Source organism: Eptesicus fuscus, chromosome 3 (genome assembly GCF_027574615.1).
Source record: "Eptesicus fuscus isolate TK198812 chromosome 3, DD_ASM_mEF_20220401, whole genome shotgun sequence".
Classification (NCBI taxonomy): domain Eukaryota; kingdom Metazoa; phylum Chordata; class Mammalia; order Chiroptera; family Vespertilionidae; genus Eptesicus; species Eptesicus fuscus.
In genome coordinates this window covers 73840307-73861131 of record NC_072475.1, presented here as the reverse complement: position 1 = coordinate 73861131, position 20825 = coordinate 73840307, and the positions used below count along the sequence as shown (strand labels likewise).

Sequence of the window (20825 nt, the reverse complement as noted above, 5' to 3'; positions counted from 1 at the left end):
GCAGAGGAGGGAAGTTGGGGGCAAACAGGCTGGCAGCAGAGTGGTTAGGGGTGATCAGGCTGGCAGGCAGAAGTGGTTAGGGGCAATCAGGAAGGCAGGCAGGCAAGCAGTTGGGAGCCAGCAGTCCTGGATTGTGAGAGGGATGTCCGACTGCCCGTTTAGGCCCGATCCCTGGGGGGTCCCAGATTGGAGAGGGTACAGGCTGGGCTGAGGCACAACCCCCCTCCGTGCACGAATTTCGTGCACCGGGCCTCTAGTATTACATAAAAGAAACTTAAACATATGAGGTTTTTTTTTTAAACAATTCTTCAAACAAAGCACTTCTCAGTATTATTTCCTGAATCATTAAGATGAAGAAAACTGAAAAGACAGATATTGCTAAAGAATATAAGGGAGAAATCACATTGCTAATTAAACGTGGATTATACCTGCCATGCTGTAAGGCAAGAGGTGCACATCAAATGCCCACAGGGCTCAATCTTGACATCTTTGTCGTTCTCAGCACAAATTTTACACAGCTGGAATGTGGAGCCCATTTCACAATACAATTCATATTGTTCCTGCAATTTGGGCGAAAAAGTAACATTAATGTTATTTCTTGCATGAACTGTAAACACTAAATTTCTCAAATACCATTACTTGCTCCCGTCAGGATTATGTTGCCATTTGAGACATGTTTTAAATTGATAATGGTAATTTGGTCTACAAAAAAAAATATTTTAAAGATCTGAGCTTTTATTAAAAAGCAATGACATAAGCTCTTGTACTACTTGGGAATCTAATGTTTTGTACCATTCTTTTAGAAAAAGACTTGCTTCAAAAGTCACAGTGAGCCCTAGCTGGTTTGGGTAGAGTATCAGCCTGTGGACTGAAGGGTCCCGGGTTTGATTCCAGTCTAGGGCACATGCCCGGGTTGCAGGCTTGATCCCCAGCAGGGTGAGTTCAAGAGGCAGCCGATCAATGATTCTCCCTCATCATTAATGTTTCTCTCTCTCTCTCTCTCTCTCTCTCTCTCTCTCTCTCTCTCTCTCTCCCCCTCTCTGAAATCAATAAAAAAATATTTTTTTTTAAAAAATAGAGTGATACAAAAGACAAACAAGGTTTTAAAAAGCAATGTAATTAACTTTTTTTTTTTGTAAATTCCACATGCTCATCTAATTTTATTGTCAAATTACCAAAATCTATGAATAAACATGATTCTGGCTGAACATTAAATTTTATTTCTTAGATACCTATAGAAATTCCAGAATGGAAGGAAGGTAGCATTTGCCAAGCCCTTCCTGCATGTTAGGTTCTGTGGCCCACATTTATATGTCTTGTAATCTCCAAAGCATAAGATATATTGAATTAAAAAAATAATTAAGGTTCAATAAGTTTAAATTTTCCTCAAATTCCATATTAAATTTCTAAACTGCATACTTTCCCCCCAATCTTAATCACTTCAGCAACCAAAACTTGTTTTATTGAAACTCTGATTTACTAGTTCAGAACCTTTTGGCATAGTACAATTTTCAGTGTTTAAATATTGAAAATATCTGTCACAAAAGAGATACAAATATATTGGCGAGTGTAAAGAAAATACAAAAAAAAGGTGTTATTTAATAGGGATACAAAAAAATGAATCATAGAAATAAAATCTGTTTAAATAAGGCAGTGTTCTAATCTAGAACGTGCCTATGTACCTGGTACTGGTAGGGTAAATAAATGACAATATTTAATCCCTAACCTACTAAAAGATTTTACAATCTTGGTGAGGAAAAAAATATACATATACAGAGATAGATATACAAATATGCACATATACACATTAATATGTAAATTATGCCTACCATAATGGATATATGTGTGACTATATAAATAATTTTTTAATTTAAGGAAAAAGACAAAATAGATCAAGATGGAAAAAAATAAATCTAAAGTAATCCAAAATAAATTATAAATCACTGAAGTCCCTAAAATAATAGATGTTTTTATGTATGTTATGACATCCAAAGGACCAATTTGCAATTATAAAAAATTTTTTACCATAATTTAAAAACCTAGATGCAAAATTTAATTCAATGTAATGGGTACACTAGTTAAATATGTATGAGTCATTTAACGGAATGGTACTATTCTTGAATATGTATTTTAAAAGAATTGTTTTATAAAAAGAAATTTTATGAAATATAAAAATTTTATTAAAATATTATATACTATAGAATCACTATATAATTTAAAAAATGGTAGTCATATGTTAAATTTTAAAAACTGCCCACAAACTGTACATATGTCAACAAGTATAATAATATCAAGACCTAAAATCTAAAGAATTAGAAATAAAATTAAAAAATTATTTATTGTCTTCCCCAAAACCATTAATTTCTGTTTTTTTATTAGATTTTTATTTATTATACACATCACAAAGCCCAGCCAGTGTGGGTCAATTGGTTGAGCATCGTCCCATGCACCAAGAGGTCTCTGGTTCAATTCCTCGTCAAGCATATGCCTGGGTTGTGGGCTCAATCCCCAGTAGGGATGTGCAAGAAGCAGCTGATTGATGTTTTTCTCTCATAGATGTTTCTATCTCTCCCTTCCTCTCTCTCAAAACTTCAATAAAAACATATTTTTAAAAATGTATATGTTATAAAATATTTCAAAACTAGATTATGTATAAAATGATGCTTTCATCCTCTCCTTGACTCCCCAATATTTTTACTTACTCTGTTAAAAACACTGTTACCAGTTTAGTGTTTCTTGATTTTTATTTTCTAAAATTATTTTAATGTGTTCATATGTGGTCATTTCTTTATTCACAGAAATTAAACTTACACAGTGTAATTTTACAAATTGAAATGTTATATAATTGAGTGTCCCATGAATGGAATTTTTTTACATAAAATGCAGAAGTGACCATGTGAATATGTAGAACTACCATCCTCCTGCTAATGACTTTTCAGTATAATACAGTATGGGTATAACTTTTTTATTTTATTTACTTATTTATTTTTTAAATATATTTTATTGATTTTTTACAGAGAGGAGAGGAGAGGGAGAGAGTTAGAAACATCAATGAGAGAGAAACATCAATCAGCTGCCTCCTGCACACCCCCTACTGGGGATGTGCCCGCAACCAAGGTACATGCCATTGACCGGAATCGAACCCGGGACCCTTGAGTCTGCAGGCCAAACTGGTTAGGGCGGGTATAATTTTTTTAAACTATGATAGAATATTTCAGTATTTTGTAAGTTTCCATTTTTATGAAAAATGCTAAAGCAAACACCTGGGATATAGAGCTTTGTATATATATGCAAGTCGTTTATATATGGATTCTAGAGTCAACGGTATTTTTATTTAGATTTTGGTAATTACTGAATGTCACCCAGTTACACTCCCACTCATAATCTATAAGGCTGCCAATAATGGATTTATAAAAATATAATTATTATCTTCAATAGGGTTCACTTATTCATTTGACTCTAAAAGCTAATGCCTATAAATTATCCTAACTGCTATGGAGTTCCCTAAACCTATGGCTCCATCATATTTATCTACCTACCTTTGGATTTATCTACCTATCTCCCCAAATAACTAACAAAATTATATTGGAAGCAAGAACATTAACAGCATAAATTTTTATTTAAAAAATGGAAAAAGTAATGTTTTTTTTTCTTTCAAACACCCTTAGAATTCCTTAAGTATCTTTTGCCTGTACATGATTTTGGCTCTAGTGCAGTGATGGGCAACCTTTTGAGATTGGTGTGTCAAACTTCGCCAAAAAACTGAGCATAACTCGGGTAGTGTGTCACTTTGAGGAAAAAACATTATTTCACAAATGTTTCATCCTCAGGAGCAGCAAATGTTTCATCCTCGGCATGCGGCTGCGAGTCATCAGAAATGGCTACGCGTGTCAGTGCTGACACGCGTGTCATAGGTTCGCCATCACTGCTCTAGAGTAAGTAGAAAATTTTATTTATGTCAAAGCATTCTAGATACTTATTAATTATAAATACATTTGCACAAATTGTCCTTACCTGTGTAACTTTTATATGATCATGTGGTGTAGGTTCACATAATCCAGTTAAATCAGGATTGTAACTCCTCCCATCAGGATAAAGGTAGCTAGAAATTAAAGATACATTTTATTATTATAAATTTATATTTTAATTGCAACTAGGTTATTTTATCAGGTTCTTCTATATTAAAACACACACATTTAAATACTTCCTGTTTATTTAACTTTTATCAAGAACCTATTCCATCTCTATTTCCATAATATTATGTTATTTTTAATACATTTAAAATCTAGAAATCACTTTCACATAAGAAATATGTAACAAATATGAACTCAGCCGCTAAGCAACCATTTTCAAATAAATACATTTACTATATGTCTGTTAGGTAATTTAAAATTTTATTTTACTGGTCTCTCATGTTCTATTCCAATATACTTTGAACATGCATATTTTTGCAATTATTATATTTTTCATCTGAAGCACAGTTAATGTTAATGTATCATTTTAAACCATATTTAACACAAGGAGAGAAAACTGGAATTAAAGCCCATAATTTCCCCCAAAAGTTATTCAAACATTTATATGGTGTCCCTGTTTCTCCAGTTTCCTGTTCTCTCTCTTTCCATCTCACCTTCTACTCACCCAACACGTTTAAAGAAGTCAGAAAGTGTTACAAGTCCATGTTCCATTTATTTCAAATCAAACTATGAATACAGACAGTTTTATGAACATAACCTTCCATTATTAGAGAGAACTGAAAGAAGAACTAACTCTCTAAAGATAGTAATAATGCCATCTTGCTGTGCTAAAACAGTTTTTACTAAGAAATTCATTAAAAGTTAAATTTATTGGATTGGTAAATACCTATTTTTCATTTTTTTAATGGCAGTATTACTGTTGGATTTTGTCAATTCACTGCTATGACTAATTTTGTTCAGTATCTTTCTGTGCTAAATGGCTTAAATGAAAAATTAAGAATATACTACTACAGTGGTGAATATTTTAAAGGGCAAACTATACTAAAACTGTTCTGTGAAGTAATAAAAAAATTTATCCTTAATTAGTCTATGAATATGTTAGTGTTAAAATTTACCTAAGAAAACCAGAAAAAAATTAACTTAGAGAACAGACAATTCTCAAATGGTAAGGAACGAATCAATGAGATAAATCTTTAAGACTTAGGAAAAGTGGATGATTACATTTGAATATGATACAAAGTTATAGTGTCATTATGAGGATGGGATAAAATTCTATAAATATCAAGTGAAGAGTGATAAGCAAAAATTAATAAGGGACTTTCTTTTTATACCCTAAAGTGGCCAATTTTAAAAATTATTATATAACATTTTGATCATCCCACTTCAAAAACATGAAATTCTATGAAGTCAGAAATGAAAGATTACAAATATGACAATAAGACAGTTAGAGAAGAGGTTAAAACACTCTCTCTATTTAATGTATAAAGAAATGACAATTCCATGACCATTCTCCTCAGTGAACAAGGGTGCTACTGATAAGCTCCTTTACAAAGACTGTGAAGAAAGAAAAAGTCTTAGCTGGTTATCAAAGTAAATTTATCACTCATGTCATATAATATTGGATTAAATATCAGAAAAGAACAGCTGACCCTGATGATAGCTGGACTAAGATAGATGATATGCCTCCCATGTTTCTACTGATCTTAAAACAAAAAATGACGTAATTAATGTAATATCTATTTTAACCTAATCTAAAACCTGATCTACTTATCAGATTAAAATTCTGATCTAATCTATTTTTAATGTAATTCATCCCTAAAGTACAAATTCAACTCATCAAACACCCCTGAAGATGTGTGTATGCATGTGTATTTGTGTCAATATTAACAGTTATTTGATGTAGGTGTTCAAAGGCAAGACTACTACTTAAAATCATAGAGTTTTGGTTTTGACTTTTGAAAAATAGATGGAAGGCATTGTAAACAATATACATAAGCCATATCAAATCACAGAGTTGCCCACTTACAACCTCTATTGATAAATTCAAATTTTAAAGCATATTTTCTTAAAAGTAAAAATTCTGCAATCATAGTAAATCAAAGCTACACATGTAAATCTCTGCTGCACTAAAGGTCAAGTATAACTAACTGAGAATAGCAAATTTATCATAATTAAGAGGGGGGGAAAAACATAGTACCACAGTTTGCTATACAATTCTCATATAAGTATTTCTAGAAAGCTCACAACTTTAAAAATGCATTATTTTTCTTCATATTGATCCCATCACTAATTATTTTTTGTTTTCTTTTTTGTTTTTGCAATTACTTTTGGAAAGGTAACACTTAAATCATTTGCTCTTTGCTAACTCTGGTGGACCTCCTCCTGCTAGGTTTCTATCACAATCCATGCTATGGCAAGTTGAATCACCTACGTCTCCAAGTTACTCAGTAAAGCAAAGCACTCAACAATCAGTGTGATGAAGTGACACTGGAAATACAACAAAAGGAGAAAGTGGCATAGGACTAAAATGAATAACAGATATGTATACTATGAAGGGACTTAACAGGTTGCCTAAACTTTGTGGGTAGGCAAACATAGGTTTACAGTTGTTCGTATGCAAAATAATACAAGAATTAATAAATATTAATACAAAGATAAACTGTTTTGCATCCTCACAATTGTAAACCTATTTCTGCCCACCCGTGTGTGTGTGTGTGTGTGTGTGTGTGTGTGTGTGTGTGTGTGTTATATCTATTTTAAAACAACTTTTAAGAAGCAACTTCTTTTCTGATAATAGATATAAAATCCCATTGCCATTTCATGTTGGAATTTATTTGCTAAAATATAGGGAAATTCAAATAAGTAGGTTATCTTCAAATAACTATTTTTAAAAGATAAACAATAAAAACAAAGGAGCATCCATTTCTTAGTCTTGAAATAAAAAACAAGCAACCAGGTCACCCGCCTCACACTATCCATTTTCTTCATCTCAGAGCGGCCTGTATTTTTCACATTTGTGAATGTGCCCTGATGCCCATTTCTCATACTCACAATCCTTCCCTGCTGCCATCAATCAGGGCTTGAAATAAGGGCTTGTTATGAGGTATGGTCTGTAAGATATTGCCATCCCCTGTCACATAGCCGATGGCCCACTGTCCCAATCTAGTGCAGCTTAACCGGAAAATGTAACTGTAAAACATGAGGAAATTATGTTTAATCATATTTGAAATGTATATAAGTACTACACAATTTGTTAAGTTTTTTAAGGTAAAGAATAAACAGAATCATTTAGAATTCCTAATATAAATTTTCCTTCTAAATTATTTTAACACTGTTGTACTTCTCTATGTATTGATCTGTAACAGAAGCAATGATCATTTCATTTAAATATCTCTGGAGTTATATGAGAAAATAATTGAAGTTGTAAACTATCAAGTGATTTATTGCCATCACCATTAGGTAATGCCCTGGCTGGTGGTTAGAACATCACCCCGTGTACTGAAGGTTTGCAGGTTCAATTCCCAGTCAGGGCACATACCCAGGTTGTGGGTTTGACCCCCCAGTCAGGGTGTATAAGGGAGACAACCAATCAATGTTTCTCTCTCTCACCGGCCCCCTCCACTCTCTCTTCCTCTGTCTCTAGAATCAATGAAAAAAACATATGCTTGGGTGAAGATTAAAAAAAAAAAAAAAAGGAAAGAAAATGCTGGTGGTAGAAACAGCTATGACAAATTATTTTGGAAAATAAAAATAAAATACATGGGTAAAATTTTAATTTGTCCAACTCTGACAGAAACTGAGCCAGTTTCTACTGTGGAATTCAATATACTATTTTATAATTAAAAAATTATGCAGTTTTGGTTGTTAATAATGTGTATTATTATTGAAAAAAAAAGCTTTTTATTTCATGTATTCTAGCCATATATCTTTAAATAAGAGCTCAAAAAACCTGGTCTATAAATATTAAGAACCTCACTTTGGTTATAGAACCTTACAAAATAACTTCTCAAGAAAATGTAAAAACATTCTCCTAGACAACCTGAAAACAGAATATAAACCCATCAATTACTGGCATCCTTAATTGGATCAAAAAATTCCACACAGCCTTATTATGACTGCCAGTTGGATCCCAAATAAAGCACAACCTGAGGAACCCCAATGTCCTTGGCAAAGGCCCAACTATTCCCTTTACCATGAAGCCAAAGAGATGAAATACTTTCCAAGACAAAGGACCACTTAAATAGATATATTTTGTAAAGCAAATATTTATCAAAATTATTTGATGTGTTCATTAAAAGAGTTTTCCTAAACACATTTTCAATGCCCTATCACACTTTACATATTATAGTTTACCACAGGCTAAACATTTCATCTTTAACTGAAATAGAATAAATCGTTACAGGGCAGGTTGGGGAAAAAAGGAGACATCTTTTCAGAGAGCACTAACTTTTTATTCAGAGAACTATTCCAATAGTGATGAAACCTGGTTTTTGTTTCCAACACTGTCATTAATTATCTCCAGATCTTGAACCAGAGAACATAAAATGGACTCAGTTTCCTTATTATATTTATAGATTGAGCAGGATAATTACCCAAATAGTTTCTGTGTTAAATTGGTAAGACTGCATGATCCCAACCATATCACATCTTTCAAATCATATTTCATGAACAAAAACATACTTTAATGCCAATCTAGACAGTAAAAATTATGAAAAATCTTGGCTTGAGAGATCCTTGGATGAAACAAAATGACTCATCTAAGCCACTGTCCAAAATATCTGACCTGCTGTCATAGTCACAATGAGAAACAACTCTCCTTAATTTTAACAGAAGACTTCAACCTGAGCTAAATAAACGGTTGTTTGCACCCACTACCTTCTTTTTATATACATACAAATTGTTAAATATAGAAAGGGGGAAATTTTCATTATAGCAAAGAAGAAAGGAATCAATAATAGTGGCTTGTATTGAAAATACTTTTTAAAAAAAATTCTAGCAAATCGGCTCCAGCAGTACATCAGAAAGATCATACACCATGACCAAGTAGGATTTATTCCAGGAATGCAAGGATGGTACAATATCCGCAAATCAATAAACGTGATACATCACATAAACAAATTGAGAGATAAAAATCACATAGTCATATCAATAGATGCAGAAAAAGCATTTGACAAAATCCAACACCCTTTCTTGATAAAAACTCTCAACAAGGTGGGAATAGAAGGCTCATACCTCAACATAATAAAAGCTATTTATGATAAACCCACAGCAAACATCATACTCAATGGGCAAAAACTAAAACCATTTCCCCTAAGAACAGGAACAAGACAGGGATGCCCACTCTCACCACTCCTGTTTGACATAGTACTGGAAGTATTAGCTATCGCAATTAGGCAAGAAGAAGAAATAAGAGGCATCCAAATTGGAAAAGAAGAAGTGAAGCTGTCCTTATTTGCAGATGACATGATATTGTACATAAAAAACCCAAAAGATTCCATCAAAAAACTAATAGACTTAATAAATGAATTCGGCAATGTAGCGGGATACAAAATTAACGCCAAGAAATCTATGGCTTTTCTATACACCAATAATGAACTTACAGAAAGAGAGACTAAAAAAGCAATCCCATTTACCATCGCACCAAAAAAATTAAGATACCTAGGAATAAACTTAACTAAGGAGGTAAAAGACCTATACGCAGAAAACTACAGGACACTGAAAAAAGAGATAGAGGAAGACGTAAACAGATGGAAGAACATACCATGTTCCTGGATTGGTAGAATCAACATCATTAAAATGTCCATACTACCCAAAGCAATCTACAGATTCAATGCACTCCCCATCAAAATACCAACAGCATATTTCACAGACCTAGAAAGAACTCTCCAAAAATTCATCTGGAATAAAAAAAGACCCCGACTAGCCTCAGCAATCCTCAGAAAGAAGAATAAAGTAGGTGGGATCTCAATACCAGATTTCAAGCTGTATTACAAAGCCACTGTTCTCAAAACAGCCTGGTACTGGCACAAGAACAGACATATTGATCAATGGAACAGAATAGAGAACCCAGATATCGACCCAAACCACTATGCTCAATTAATATTTGACAAAGGAGGCAAGAACATACAATGGAGTCAAGACAGTCTCTTCAATAAATGGTGTTGGGAAAACTGGACAGATACATGCAAAAAAATGAAACTAGATCACCAACTTACACCATACACAAAAATAAACTCAAAATGGATACAGGACTTAAACATAAGACGGGAAACCATAAAAATACTAGAGGAATCTACAGGCAACAAAATCTCAGACATATGCCACAAGAACTTCTTCACTGACACTGCCCCTAGGGCAATGGAAGCTAAAGAGAAAATTAACAAATGGGACTACATCAAAATAAAAAGCTTTTTTACAGCAAAAGAAACCATCAACAAAACAACAAGAAAGCCCACTGCATGGGAAAACATATTTGCAAATGCTATCACTGATAAAGGTTTAATCTCCAACATCTACAGGCAGCTTATGCAACTTAATAAGAGGAAGATAAATGATCCAATAAAAAAATGGGCAACAGACCTAAACAGAATATTTTCAAAAGAAGACAGAAGGAAGGCCAAGAGACACATGAAAACATGTTCAAAGTCACTTATTATCCGAGAGATGCAAATCAAAACAACAATGAGGTACCATCTCACACCTGTCAGAATGGCTATCATCAACAAATCAACAAACAACAAGTGTTGGCGAGGATGCGGAGAAAAAGGAACCCTCGTGCACTGCTGGTGGGAATGCAGACTGGTGCAGCCACTGTGGAGAACAGTATGGAGTTTCCTCAAAAAACTGAAAATGGAACTCCCATTTGACCCAGTAATCCCACTCCTGGGAATATATCCGAAGAAACTAGAAACACCAATCAGAAAGGATATATGCACCACTATGTTCATAGCAGCACAATTTACAATAGCTAAGATTTGGAAACAGCCTAGGTGCCCATCAGCAGATGACTGGATCGGAAAACTGTGGTACATCTACACAATGGAATACTATGCTGCCATAAAAAAGAAGGAATTCTCATCATTTGCAGCAACCTGGATGGAATTGGAGAACATTATGCTAAGTGAAATAAGCCAGTCAATGAAAGAACAATACCACATGATCTCACTCATTTAGGGATAGTAAAGAACATTATAAAGTGGTGAACAAAAAGATAGATACAGAGACAGTAAAGCATCAAACAGACTTTCAAAGTACAGAGGGAAAGTTTGGGAAAGGTGGGGGAGTTATGAAATCAAACGAAGGACTTGTATGCATGCATATAAGCATAAACAATGGACGCAAAACTCTGGGGGGGAGGGCATGTGTGGGTGTGGGGTGGGGGGGTAATGGTAGGATATGTACACATATAATACCTCAATAAAAATATTAAAAAAAAAAAAAAAAAAAGGAACGTTTTTAGAAAATAGACTTTCAAAAAATAAAGACAATGATGATTGCTTTAAAAAAAAAAAAAAAAAAAAAAAAAAAAAGAAAATACTTTTTAAAAAGACATCATTTATGCTACAAGTCAAATAAAAACAATATTAGAAAAGGTAGACTTTAAAAAACACCAACCAAATTCCTTCCTAAAATGAAATGATCTCTATTGTATGTATAAAAGGCTAAACAACCGTCTGACCGGTAGCTATGACTTGCACTGACCACCAGAGGGCAGACACTCAATGCAGGAACTACCAAGCTGTAGTGACTTGGTAGCAGCGGTTTTTGGTTGATGCACCGCAGAACCAGAGAGGAGAGAGCCTGATTTCAGGGTGTGTCATCCGAGAACTGCCCTCTCACAATTCGGGACCCCTCGGGGGATTTCGGAGAGCCGGTTTTGTCCCAATCCTTGCATGTCAGGCTGAGGGACCCCACCTGCTGGAGGGACCCCACTCAGCTGCAGATGCACTTCAAGACGTGCTGCCACCCCAGGTGAGGCCAGCTGGGAAGGGAGAGCAAGAGGTTGGCTCCAGGGCTTGTCAGGCCCCATCTCACCCAGTCTCACACCGCAGGCCACCTTCTAATTAATTTCCTTGCAATGTGCAGGAATCTGTGCACTGGGGCACTAGTCCCTATATAAAAAGTGTACACTCATGGACATTGAAATGGTGTCTCTGTACTAAAATGTGAGTGTAAGGGGACAGGTCTCCACTGTCCTTAATGCCATCCCCAGCCCGCCACTTGCCATGGCACAAATGGCTAGTATGCATCCGATGTACTCCTAGATGAGATGTAGGGAAATACATTAACCAGGGAGGAGGCATTTTCTGATGCCAGATTTACCATTAATAAGGTGGGATTTCTTGGGAAAAGTCAAAAGGGCTGACCAAATAGTTAACCTCTATGCATCTGACGCAGTTTATCATCTGGAAAATAAAACCAATTCTCAGCTGAAAGAACCATGAGGTATAATGGAAGAAGTACTATTGGACATGAAATTGGCTTGGTTTATAACAATGGGTTATTTATGTTAAAGTACTTACTAGAGGCCTGGTGTATAAAAATTCATGCACTGGAGGGGGGTCCCTCAGCTCAGCCTGCCCCCTCTCACAGTTTGGGAGCCCTCAGGGGCGGGAGGCAACCTGTTGATCAGGGGAAGGTGATTCCCTCATCACAACTCTGCTGCTGCCACTGCCAGCAGCATAAGCCTCAGCCGGCCCTCATTACCTGAGCTTCGGGTGCCCCGGGTGGCTGGGCATCTGCCATCCACGGCTTGCCTGCACCTCGGGCGTCGGCTGGGCAGCTGCCATCCAAGGCTTGCCTGTGCCTTGGGTCAGCCCTAGGTGGCTGGGTAGCCACCATCCAAGGCTTGCCTGTGCCTCGGGCTGGCCGTGGGAGGCTGGGGAGTTGGGGCTGGTGGAGCGGCCAAACCCGCCTAGGGGTGGGCCCAGCCGTGTTGCATTCCTGCTGCCCTGGCAGGGCTGCGAGGACTGGGTGCCACCATGTTGTGGCTGTGGGCACTGCCATCTTTGAGGGTGTGGTATTCAATTAGCATATTCCCTCTTTATTGGCTGTTGGTGCTGCCATCTTTGTGAGTGTGTGATGGTCAATTAGCATACCCCCTCTTTATTAGATAGGATATGTGTTTATATGTACTTACGTTTGTCATAGAGCCAAATTAAATGTCTTGAAAAATAAAAAATGAACTTGGGCCCTAGACAGTTTGGTTCAGTGGATAGAGTGTCAGCCTGTGGACAGAAGGGTCCAAGGTTCAATTCTGGTCAAGGGCATGTACCTCAGTTGCAGGCTCCCAGGTGAGTGCAGGAGGTAACCAATTGATGTTTCTCTCACATCGATATTTCTCTCTGTCTTTCCCTTTCTCTTCCACTCTCTCAAAAACTCAATGAAAAAATACCCTCAGGTGAGGAATGAAAAAACAAACAAACAAAGAAATGAACATGAGTCTTACATTCAAATATACACATACAATTATATACATAAACACAGGTAACTTGAAAATAGTCAATATGCTAATATTCTATTCCAATTTGAAATCCAGAACTCTGATACCTAACAAATTTCTAAGTTCATAAAATTACACAGTATTTTCTTTCACTTTATGAACATACATTTCAGAACAAGCACAATGTATCATTTTAAAGGATTCACTTAAGAAGCACCATCTCTTAGCATTTTCCTCCCTCCGCCCCCATGGGTGTTATTGATCTACTTAAGAGAGTCATAGAGGACTTTTCCTCTTTAGTACATCACATAATATGACTGCTAAAAAGTCCTACCTTCCAGGTTTAGTGCTGTATTTCTGCAGTCGTGCCTTAACTTCATCATACGTGAGAAATGCCATGTAACCCGGATGTGTTACAGCTAAGAAATTCCAATTCCGCAAAATAGAACCCCAAGGCTAAAAATATAAATAAAACATATTAACTAGATAATATCAGCTATCAATTACCAGCCCGTTATTTAATACACTTACTAAAATGCTCTTTTATATTTTTTAAGATGAATATGAGCTTATGTGGCTGAGGTCAACTTTTATAATCTAACAGTAAATATGCAAAAACTTACTCTCATTTTGGAAGATGATAATTAGGCAGAAAGCATTTCCTAAGTATAGAAAACAGATAACAAAAAAGAAAAACCACAAAAATTCCCAACAAAGCACTGTGATAATTTAAAACTTAAACCACATCTCTCTTCTCTCCAAAACCCTCCAACTCTGAAAAAAGCAAACGTCCTTATAAAAGGCCTAGAACAGTGGTTCTCAACCTTCCTAATGCCGCGACCCTTTAATACAGTTCCTCATGTTGTGGTGACCCCCACCCATAAAATTATTTTCGTTGCTACTTCATACCTGTAATTTTGCTACTGTTATGAATCATAATGTAAATATCTGTGTTTTCCGATGGCCTTAGGCGACCCTGCTAGCGGTTCTCAACCTGTGGGTCATGACCCTCAGGTTGAGAACTGCTGCTGTAGAGGCTAAGACCATCGGAAAACACGGATATTTACATTACGATTCATAACAGTAGCAAAATTACAGGTATGAAGTAGCAACGAAAATAATTTTATGGTTGGGGGTCACCACAACATGAGGAATTGTATTAAAGGGTCACAGCATTAGAAAGGTTGAGAACCACTGGCCTAGAAGGACCTTACAGGGTGGATCCCCAGTTCCCTTTCTTCCCCACCTGCAGTGATTCTCCCACTTTCTGCCTCTTCTCCACGCATGCTGGCCTCAGTGTTGTTGGCCTGAACACAACTGCACTCTCTCACTGCAGAGCCTTTGCATCTGCTGACTCCTCAGTCTTAATTTTCTTTCTCTAAATAACCAAGATTGCTTTCTCCTCAATAGAGCCTTCTCAGACCACCCTATTTAAAACTGTTACCTATCATCACCCTGTATGTCTGTTTTATTCTCTACTGTACCTTTAAGTATCTCATTTTATAGAACAAGTAACCATATCACAGAATGTAAGTAACTTAGCAAAGTTTACACATCAACCATAAGCCACAAAGCAAAGAACGTGCCTGTCTTGCTCACCAAATGGACACCAGCACTGATGCCAGAAACAGTGATGAGACAGGACTATCCCTGTTGAATAGCTCCCGCTAATCAGTGACTTGTCTACGAGGCCCTGACTCCCAATCTGGTGTTCTTCCCCTGGTGACACATCCTGTACTCACATTTGGTTTTATCCTTGAACAATTATGAAATTATAAAAGGTTTACGGTTTAAAGTGAGTTATGTAAAAATCTTTCCCAGAAATACACACACAAACACCAACACAAGGTTTGTATCATTCTCTCTTTAATGTGATTAGCTGTCCCTCACTAGTTACCATGGCAAGAGAGAAAAGAAAGGCAATCAGTGACAGACAACTTCGCTTGAGGGTGTGACTGAATCATCTCGGCCACATTTTAAGGCCGAAGATACATTTTTCCCAAGCAATTGGCAGCACACTGTATCTGTTGTGCCAGATAATTAACTCACATCTTCTACATGAAAGGGAAAAAAAAGGTGGTTTATGTTGCCAAGTGAAAGTTGTAGAAATAGTCATCTAGAAATGATTATTAGTAGAGGACTTCTGCTTTTGTTTGTTTTGAGACTTGCTTCTCGTAACTGTTAAGGGTTTCAAATTTGCAAGGCAGAATTCTTTAATGATTATATCCCTTGAGATGAGAATAACAATGGAAAGAATGATTTAGTAATGAAGAACTTTTTAACCTTTTCTGACAAAAGAAAAATCTTTAACGCGTAGCCCCATCAAGCTGAAATATCTAACTGGGCAGACAGGAGCTCTACAGAACACTATTATGAGAGCATTGTCCATATACGTGAACAAAAGATATTTTTAATTTTTCTCTTAAGGCATGACTAAAAATTACATAAACAATGCATGGAAGAAAAGCAGCATATGTTTTTTGTGTTTTTTTTAAACTGAGAAAAAAACTGATATTATAGGCATGGAGTTTTGTTTTCTTATGTTCTGCTTCCCTATCTAAAATGGACAAGGATGGAAAGAATACAAAATATTTGGGTCACTTCCACTGAAGTCCACACAAATTCACGGAACAGTTGTTTTTAAAAAGTGCTGAACTTTATAGACAGCCAATGCACAGATCAAAATACAAGTGAAAAAAACAAAGTTTGAGTTTTGAGTCAACTGCTGCAGTATTTAGCAACCATTTATTAGGACTAATCCAGAGGGTCAGTTTCTACTGCAAAAATATTTATGTAATAGAAAGAGTCTGTGTACTGTTTTTCTTGTGAATGTAACCCACAGTCAGAAACATGTGGTAGCTATGTGTTATTGTGTTTTTTTTAAATATTTTGCCAACTAATGGTTTAAAGAAGGGAAAACAAAGTGCTTTGGAGAATAAGAATTATTTTTGCAATTTTGTTTTTAGAGATTAGAGGAAATCTTTTCATACACATTAAAACAAAATTATCTGGAAATTTTTAATGACTAATAATAAATAAATGAAGTGAATTCAGGAGAGTAGTCCCTCCACTCTCCCCAAATTCTATTATTTGCAAAAACAGCCGTTTACTAAGTTACAACTTTCGCTGGAAGAAGGGGCCTCAGCTGGTCTGACCAGATATTTTTTCTTACTATTTGTTATAATGAGTGATTTTCCTCCTCTTATTTTTCTCCCTATTCCATTGATGCTATATATTCCATGGTGTGTCCCCCAAATCACTCACCCTACTGCCCTCAAATGTATTGTCCCATTTCTCAGCAACCAATCTTCTCTAGTAGTGGCAGAAATTGAGGGAGAAGGGGAACAGCAGCCCCAGGGAGGGGGAAGAGAGAAGCAAAACCCTGTATTTCCATCCCAGGACTTTAGGACCTGCCAATCCGTTTCTGAACTACATGAGGGGAGAAGATTCAAGGCAGAAGAAAGAGGAAGAAATATGGAAGGTAGCCATTGCAAGATCTTTTCCATGACTCCCCAGCATTTGTCCCAGTTTTGGCAGAATAACAGAATGAGGGAAGAGAGGAAGAAAGGGTAACAAGCATTCAGCTTTCTTACTTCTCTCATTTCCTAGTCATTCTCAACTTCATCTCCTAGCCTCTGCTGACTCCTTCTTCAAACCCTTATGCTAGTTCTCAATGTCCGACTCCCATCTTGAGAGGGTACCTTGCCCACTTTCAGATCCCACTCTGCTAAATACCTCACATCCAGCAACTGAGAGCTAGAAGAATTCACTGCTAATTAACCAGCATAGCACAGCTGCAGAAGAATATTTGTTCATGTAGTGACTAGTATTCACAAACCTACATTTTCATATAGAGTACACAATTATAACTTAAAATTATTACTCAATTTTTAAAGTTATATAGAAAAGATCAGTTAACAATCCACTTTGGTATTCATAGAACCAATTTTTTTCTTATTTTAAGTTACATGTATGATTACTCATTTGAATAATAAAACCAAAAGAAGCAAAATATCTCAAAAATCTATAGGGGCTAATTAGAGTTCTTTAGCTACTTCTGTAGTTATGTGTCTTAAAAGGAACGAGGCACTGTATGGTCCACAAGGAAGAGTTTGGTTTTATCTAAAACTTGTCACAGTTGCTCTGCTTAAAAAGATTCCTTTCTTCTCCCATTCCAATGGCATAAATAAGATATACATACCTTACTATATTAAGATAACTTGGGCTGTTTTAAAGTAAAACAGCTTATAAGAAAACGAGAGGCCCGATGCACGAAATTTGTGCAAGGGGCTCAGCCCTTGCAGCCCTGGCTGCCTCAGCCCTCGCAGCCCCAGCTTCATCTGGAAGGTCTTCCGGATGGTTATTCTGCTGTTCAGTCTAATTAGCATATCAACTCTTTATTACATAGGATATGTGCACATATTAAATAGCAATTTGGTTCAGTGTTTAACCAACATTAAGTTGCCCTCATACTTTTAATATACTGTATAACTCTGCGTTAGTCTAGCGTTTAATATCCACACTAGCGAAGTCATCCAGGCTCCCCCCCAAAAAAAACACACTCTCCCTAGAATGAACAGTTAGGTTTAATGTATGAAAATAACCTTTGTTCTCTTCCTTCACAAGTGGGCGAGGCAAAGCTCCTGCTATTTAGAATGTCTTTAGAGTGCTAACTAAAGTATTTGGAAAATTATCAGAAACCTTTAAAGAAAGGAGAGGTTCCATTATAAAATGATCAATAACAGGAAACACATCCTTTTTCCAAAATTTATCTTAAAATCATATAAGCTGACAACCTACATATACCAAGGGAATAATCAGGAAATTGCAGTAAATTGAAAATAAGCAAAAGCACACTTTCTGTAGTCATTTATCTAATTTCTTATCCTATATGCCTAGGCAGAATTATGACTTTAAAGTTGTAATAAAGTAAAATGTATTCTATGAGTATTGCTGACAAGAGTTAATTTGCCTTCTGTTAACAGGTTCTTTCATAAATTAAAACTTAATCCCATCCAATCTTGTTTTCTTACATGAATCAGTCACCCGATCCTTGCAGGCTAGTGCAAAGCAGAGTCATAAATCACAGAAGCAAAATACTTATAACATGGCAAACACAAAAACCAATATTGTACTCTTAACATTTGTTGAAAGCAGGTTTCAAAAAGAATAAATCCAACTAAGACTAAAATAATAAGAAACTGCCTCAGATTATAAGCAAGCCTGATTTCTGATCAATTTATCTCACTGACTATATAATTTATCAAAAACATTTTAGGTGGGACTCTTTCATTTTATGACTACATAATTGAATCCCATAGATGGTAGGGCCAAATTTAAAACACAAATTTTAGGTATCATGTTCAGGAAAATTCCATTAAGACATACAAAAGAATAAAATTATAGTGTCCAGCTTTCCTCATATGATACCTGCTTCTCTGAAGACAATTATAAAGAACTAATTTAAAAAAACACCATAATACACAAGATAAGACAGTTAATCTCAAAATCATATACATTAGGGAGAAAAGAGGGGAAAAGGCTTAATTTTCCAAAATAGATATTTGTTAAATGCCCTATTACATTGATGAAATATTACGTGGCAACTGAACATTGAAAATTATACTGATGAAAATATTTTTTGACATGGAAAGATGTTTATAATCTATGACTGAATGAGCAAAGCCAGTGGTAAAACAGTGCACAGAGTAATTGCCTATACTGGACAGGATAAATTTGCTATTTATTTCCAAGTTTACTCTTTACCTTCTCACCTAATGGAAGTGGGAGGAAAAGGAGAGAAGTTGAGAGACAACCCCAGCAGATGCCCACCCATAAAAGTTGCATTATATCAATTATTGAGCCAAAAAGACTAACAAAGTAAAGTGAGAAACCAAATAAGGAATTCAAAACGAAGCTCCTTTGCATGAATCTTCTCAAAGCAACTGTTAGGCTTACAGCACCTGGTAGTCCAAACAAACTCAACATTTACAGCAAAGACCAAAATGTAACATCAATGACTGGCTTTAAAATTATACACTACCAAAAATGAGACTATTTCCAATATGCTTGTGTATATGTGCATGTGTTTGTGAAAGAGAGACATAGACACATGTGTCCACACAAATGCACCTAAGCATTGTACATGCATACTAAAGAGGGAAGGATTAAGCAAAAGGAAACTTACCTGAAATAACCTGGTAAAAATATCGAATTCAAAAACTGAAATATAATCATTACATGTTAAATCAATTGTTGATTTTAGAGCCATAGCTTCCAGGCCAGAGCTAATTTGATGGACCTCATGAAGGCACTGTCTGAATACTTTCCATGGAACGATAGTTCTGTGCAAGAAAAAAAAAAAAGAGTAATTGAATCAAGTGTCATTTAAGACATACCTTCCATTGAACACACAATTCCATCATAACATTAATATAATTGCATTTGTACTAAAAGACAAATAGTTGAGAATATTGCCCATAATTCAGAACACATGCAATGGGTTTTGCTAGCTGGATTATATTTCATTTGCTAAGAATATGACTAAAATCTAAATCAATTTTTCTCTCAAACAGTTCTTGGTTATCAAGATATTTCTATAAATACATGTGAAAGAAGGTATTAGGTCAAAGTCCTGAATGTCTGAACTCATTGTGCATATAAGATTATGTAACTTAGAATCAAGTTAAATTTTACCCTCTATTTATTTTCTTAAAATAATTACAAGACAATGGGTTCATTGCACCATTTATCTATCATCTTGAGAAAGACCAGGTGAAAAGTCATTAAGACATTTCAGCCATCACCCAAAGTTTTCTGCAGAGAAAAAAAGCACTTGTTATCTAACCTTTCATAGTAACACAAAAGGAAATATTAATATTTTTAACCAACCACACAAAATGTCTATCACATAGAATTTTATTTATTAAACACTTACTAATTTTTTATATTTAATATCATGTATCACATATTGTTTTAGGTAATACATTGACATGGTTGAAATATTTAGAACAGCATAGAATGGTAGCCATGGAAAAGTCTCCCAACCTATCCCTACGTGACCAGTCTCCAACATTCACCCACATCCTCCCCACCATGAAAATAAGTAATACTCATTAATCATTCCTTAGTTAAGTTTTCTCCTTTAGGGATGTTAAATACCTACTCCTGAATAGGTGGAAGAAAAAAATCATATTTTTAACATTTGAAAGCTGCAGTTTTCACAATAAGACAGCATAAAGGTTATACATACCCTCTTATAAGATTGCATATATTTAAATTTTAGGCTTTTATTTACCAGTATCTCTTCAGAAATAAGATTCAGGCAGAACAGACTAAATTGGCTCCATGCTGTAACAATCCTCCCAAGAAAGCATCACCATAAATGTACAACTTTCATATTCATTCAA

General features: G+C 35.6%; 1 protein-coding gene across 9 annotated transcripts in view; it reads right to left on the bottom strand.

The window, feature by feature from the left end:
* Nucleotides 1-20825, bottom strand: part of CBLB (Cbl proto-oncogene B) — a 238865-nt gene that overhangs the window by 95188 nt on the left and 122852 nt on the right. For 8 of the 9 annotated variants that reach the window (XM_054714013.1, XM_054714016.1, XM_054714020.1 and 5 more), the window contains 5 exons: nucleotides 19604-19760; nucleotides 13751-13872; nucleotides 7026-7163; nucleotides 4015-4102; nucleotides 429-560 (listed from right to left, as the gene is read on the bottom strand). In XM_054714013.1, coding sequence (XP_054569988.1) covers nucleotides 429-560; nucleotides 4015-4102; nucleotides 7026-7163; nucleotides 13751-13872; nucleotides 19604-19760 — 637 coding nt within the window. The remainder of the gene's footprint in view (nucleotides 1-428; nucleotides 561-4014; nucleotides 4103-7025; nucleotides 7164-13750; nucleotides 13873-19603; nucleotides 19761-20825) is intronic. The other variant, XM_054714017.1, reaches the window with a different exon arrangement.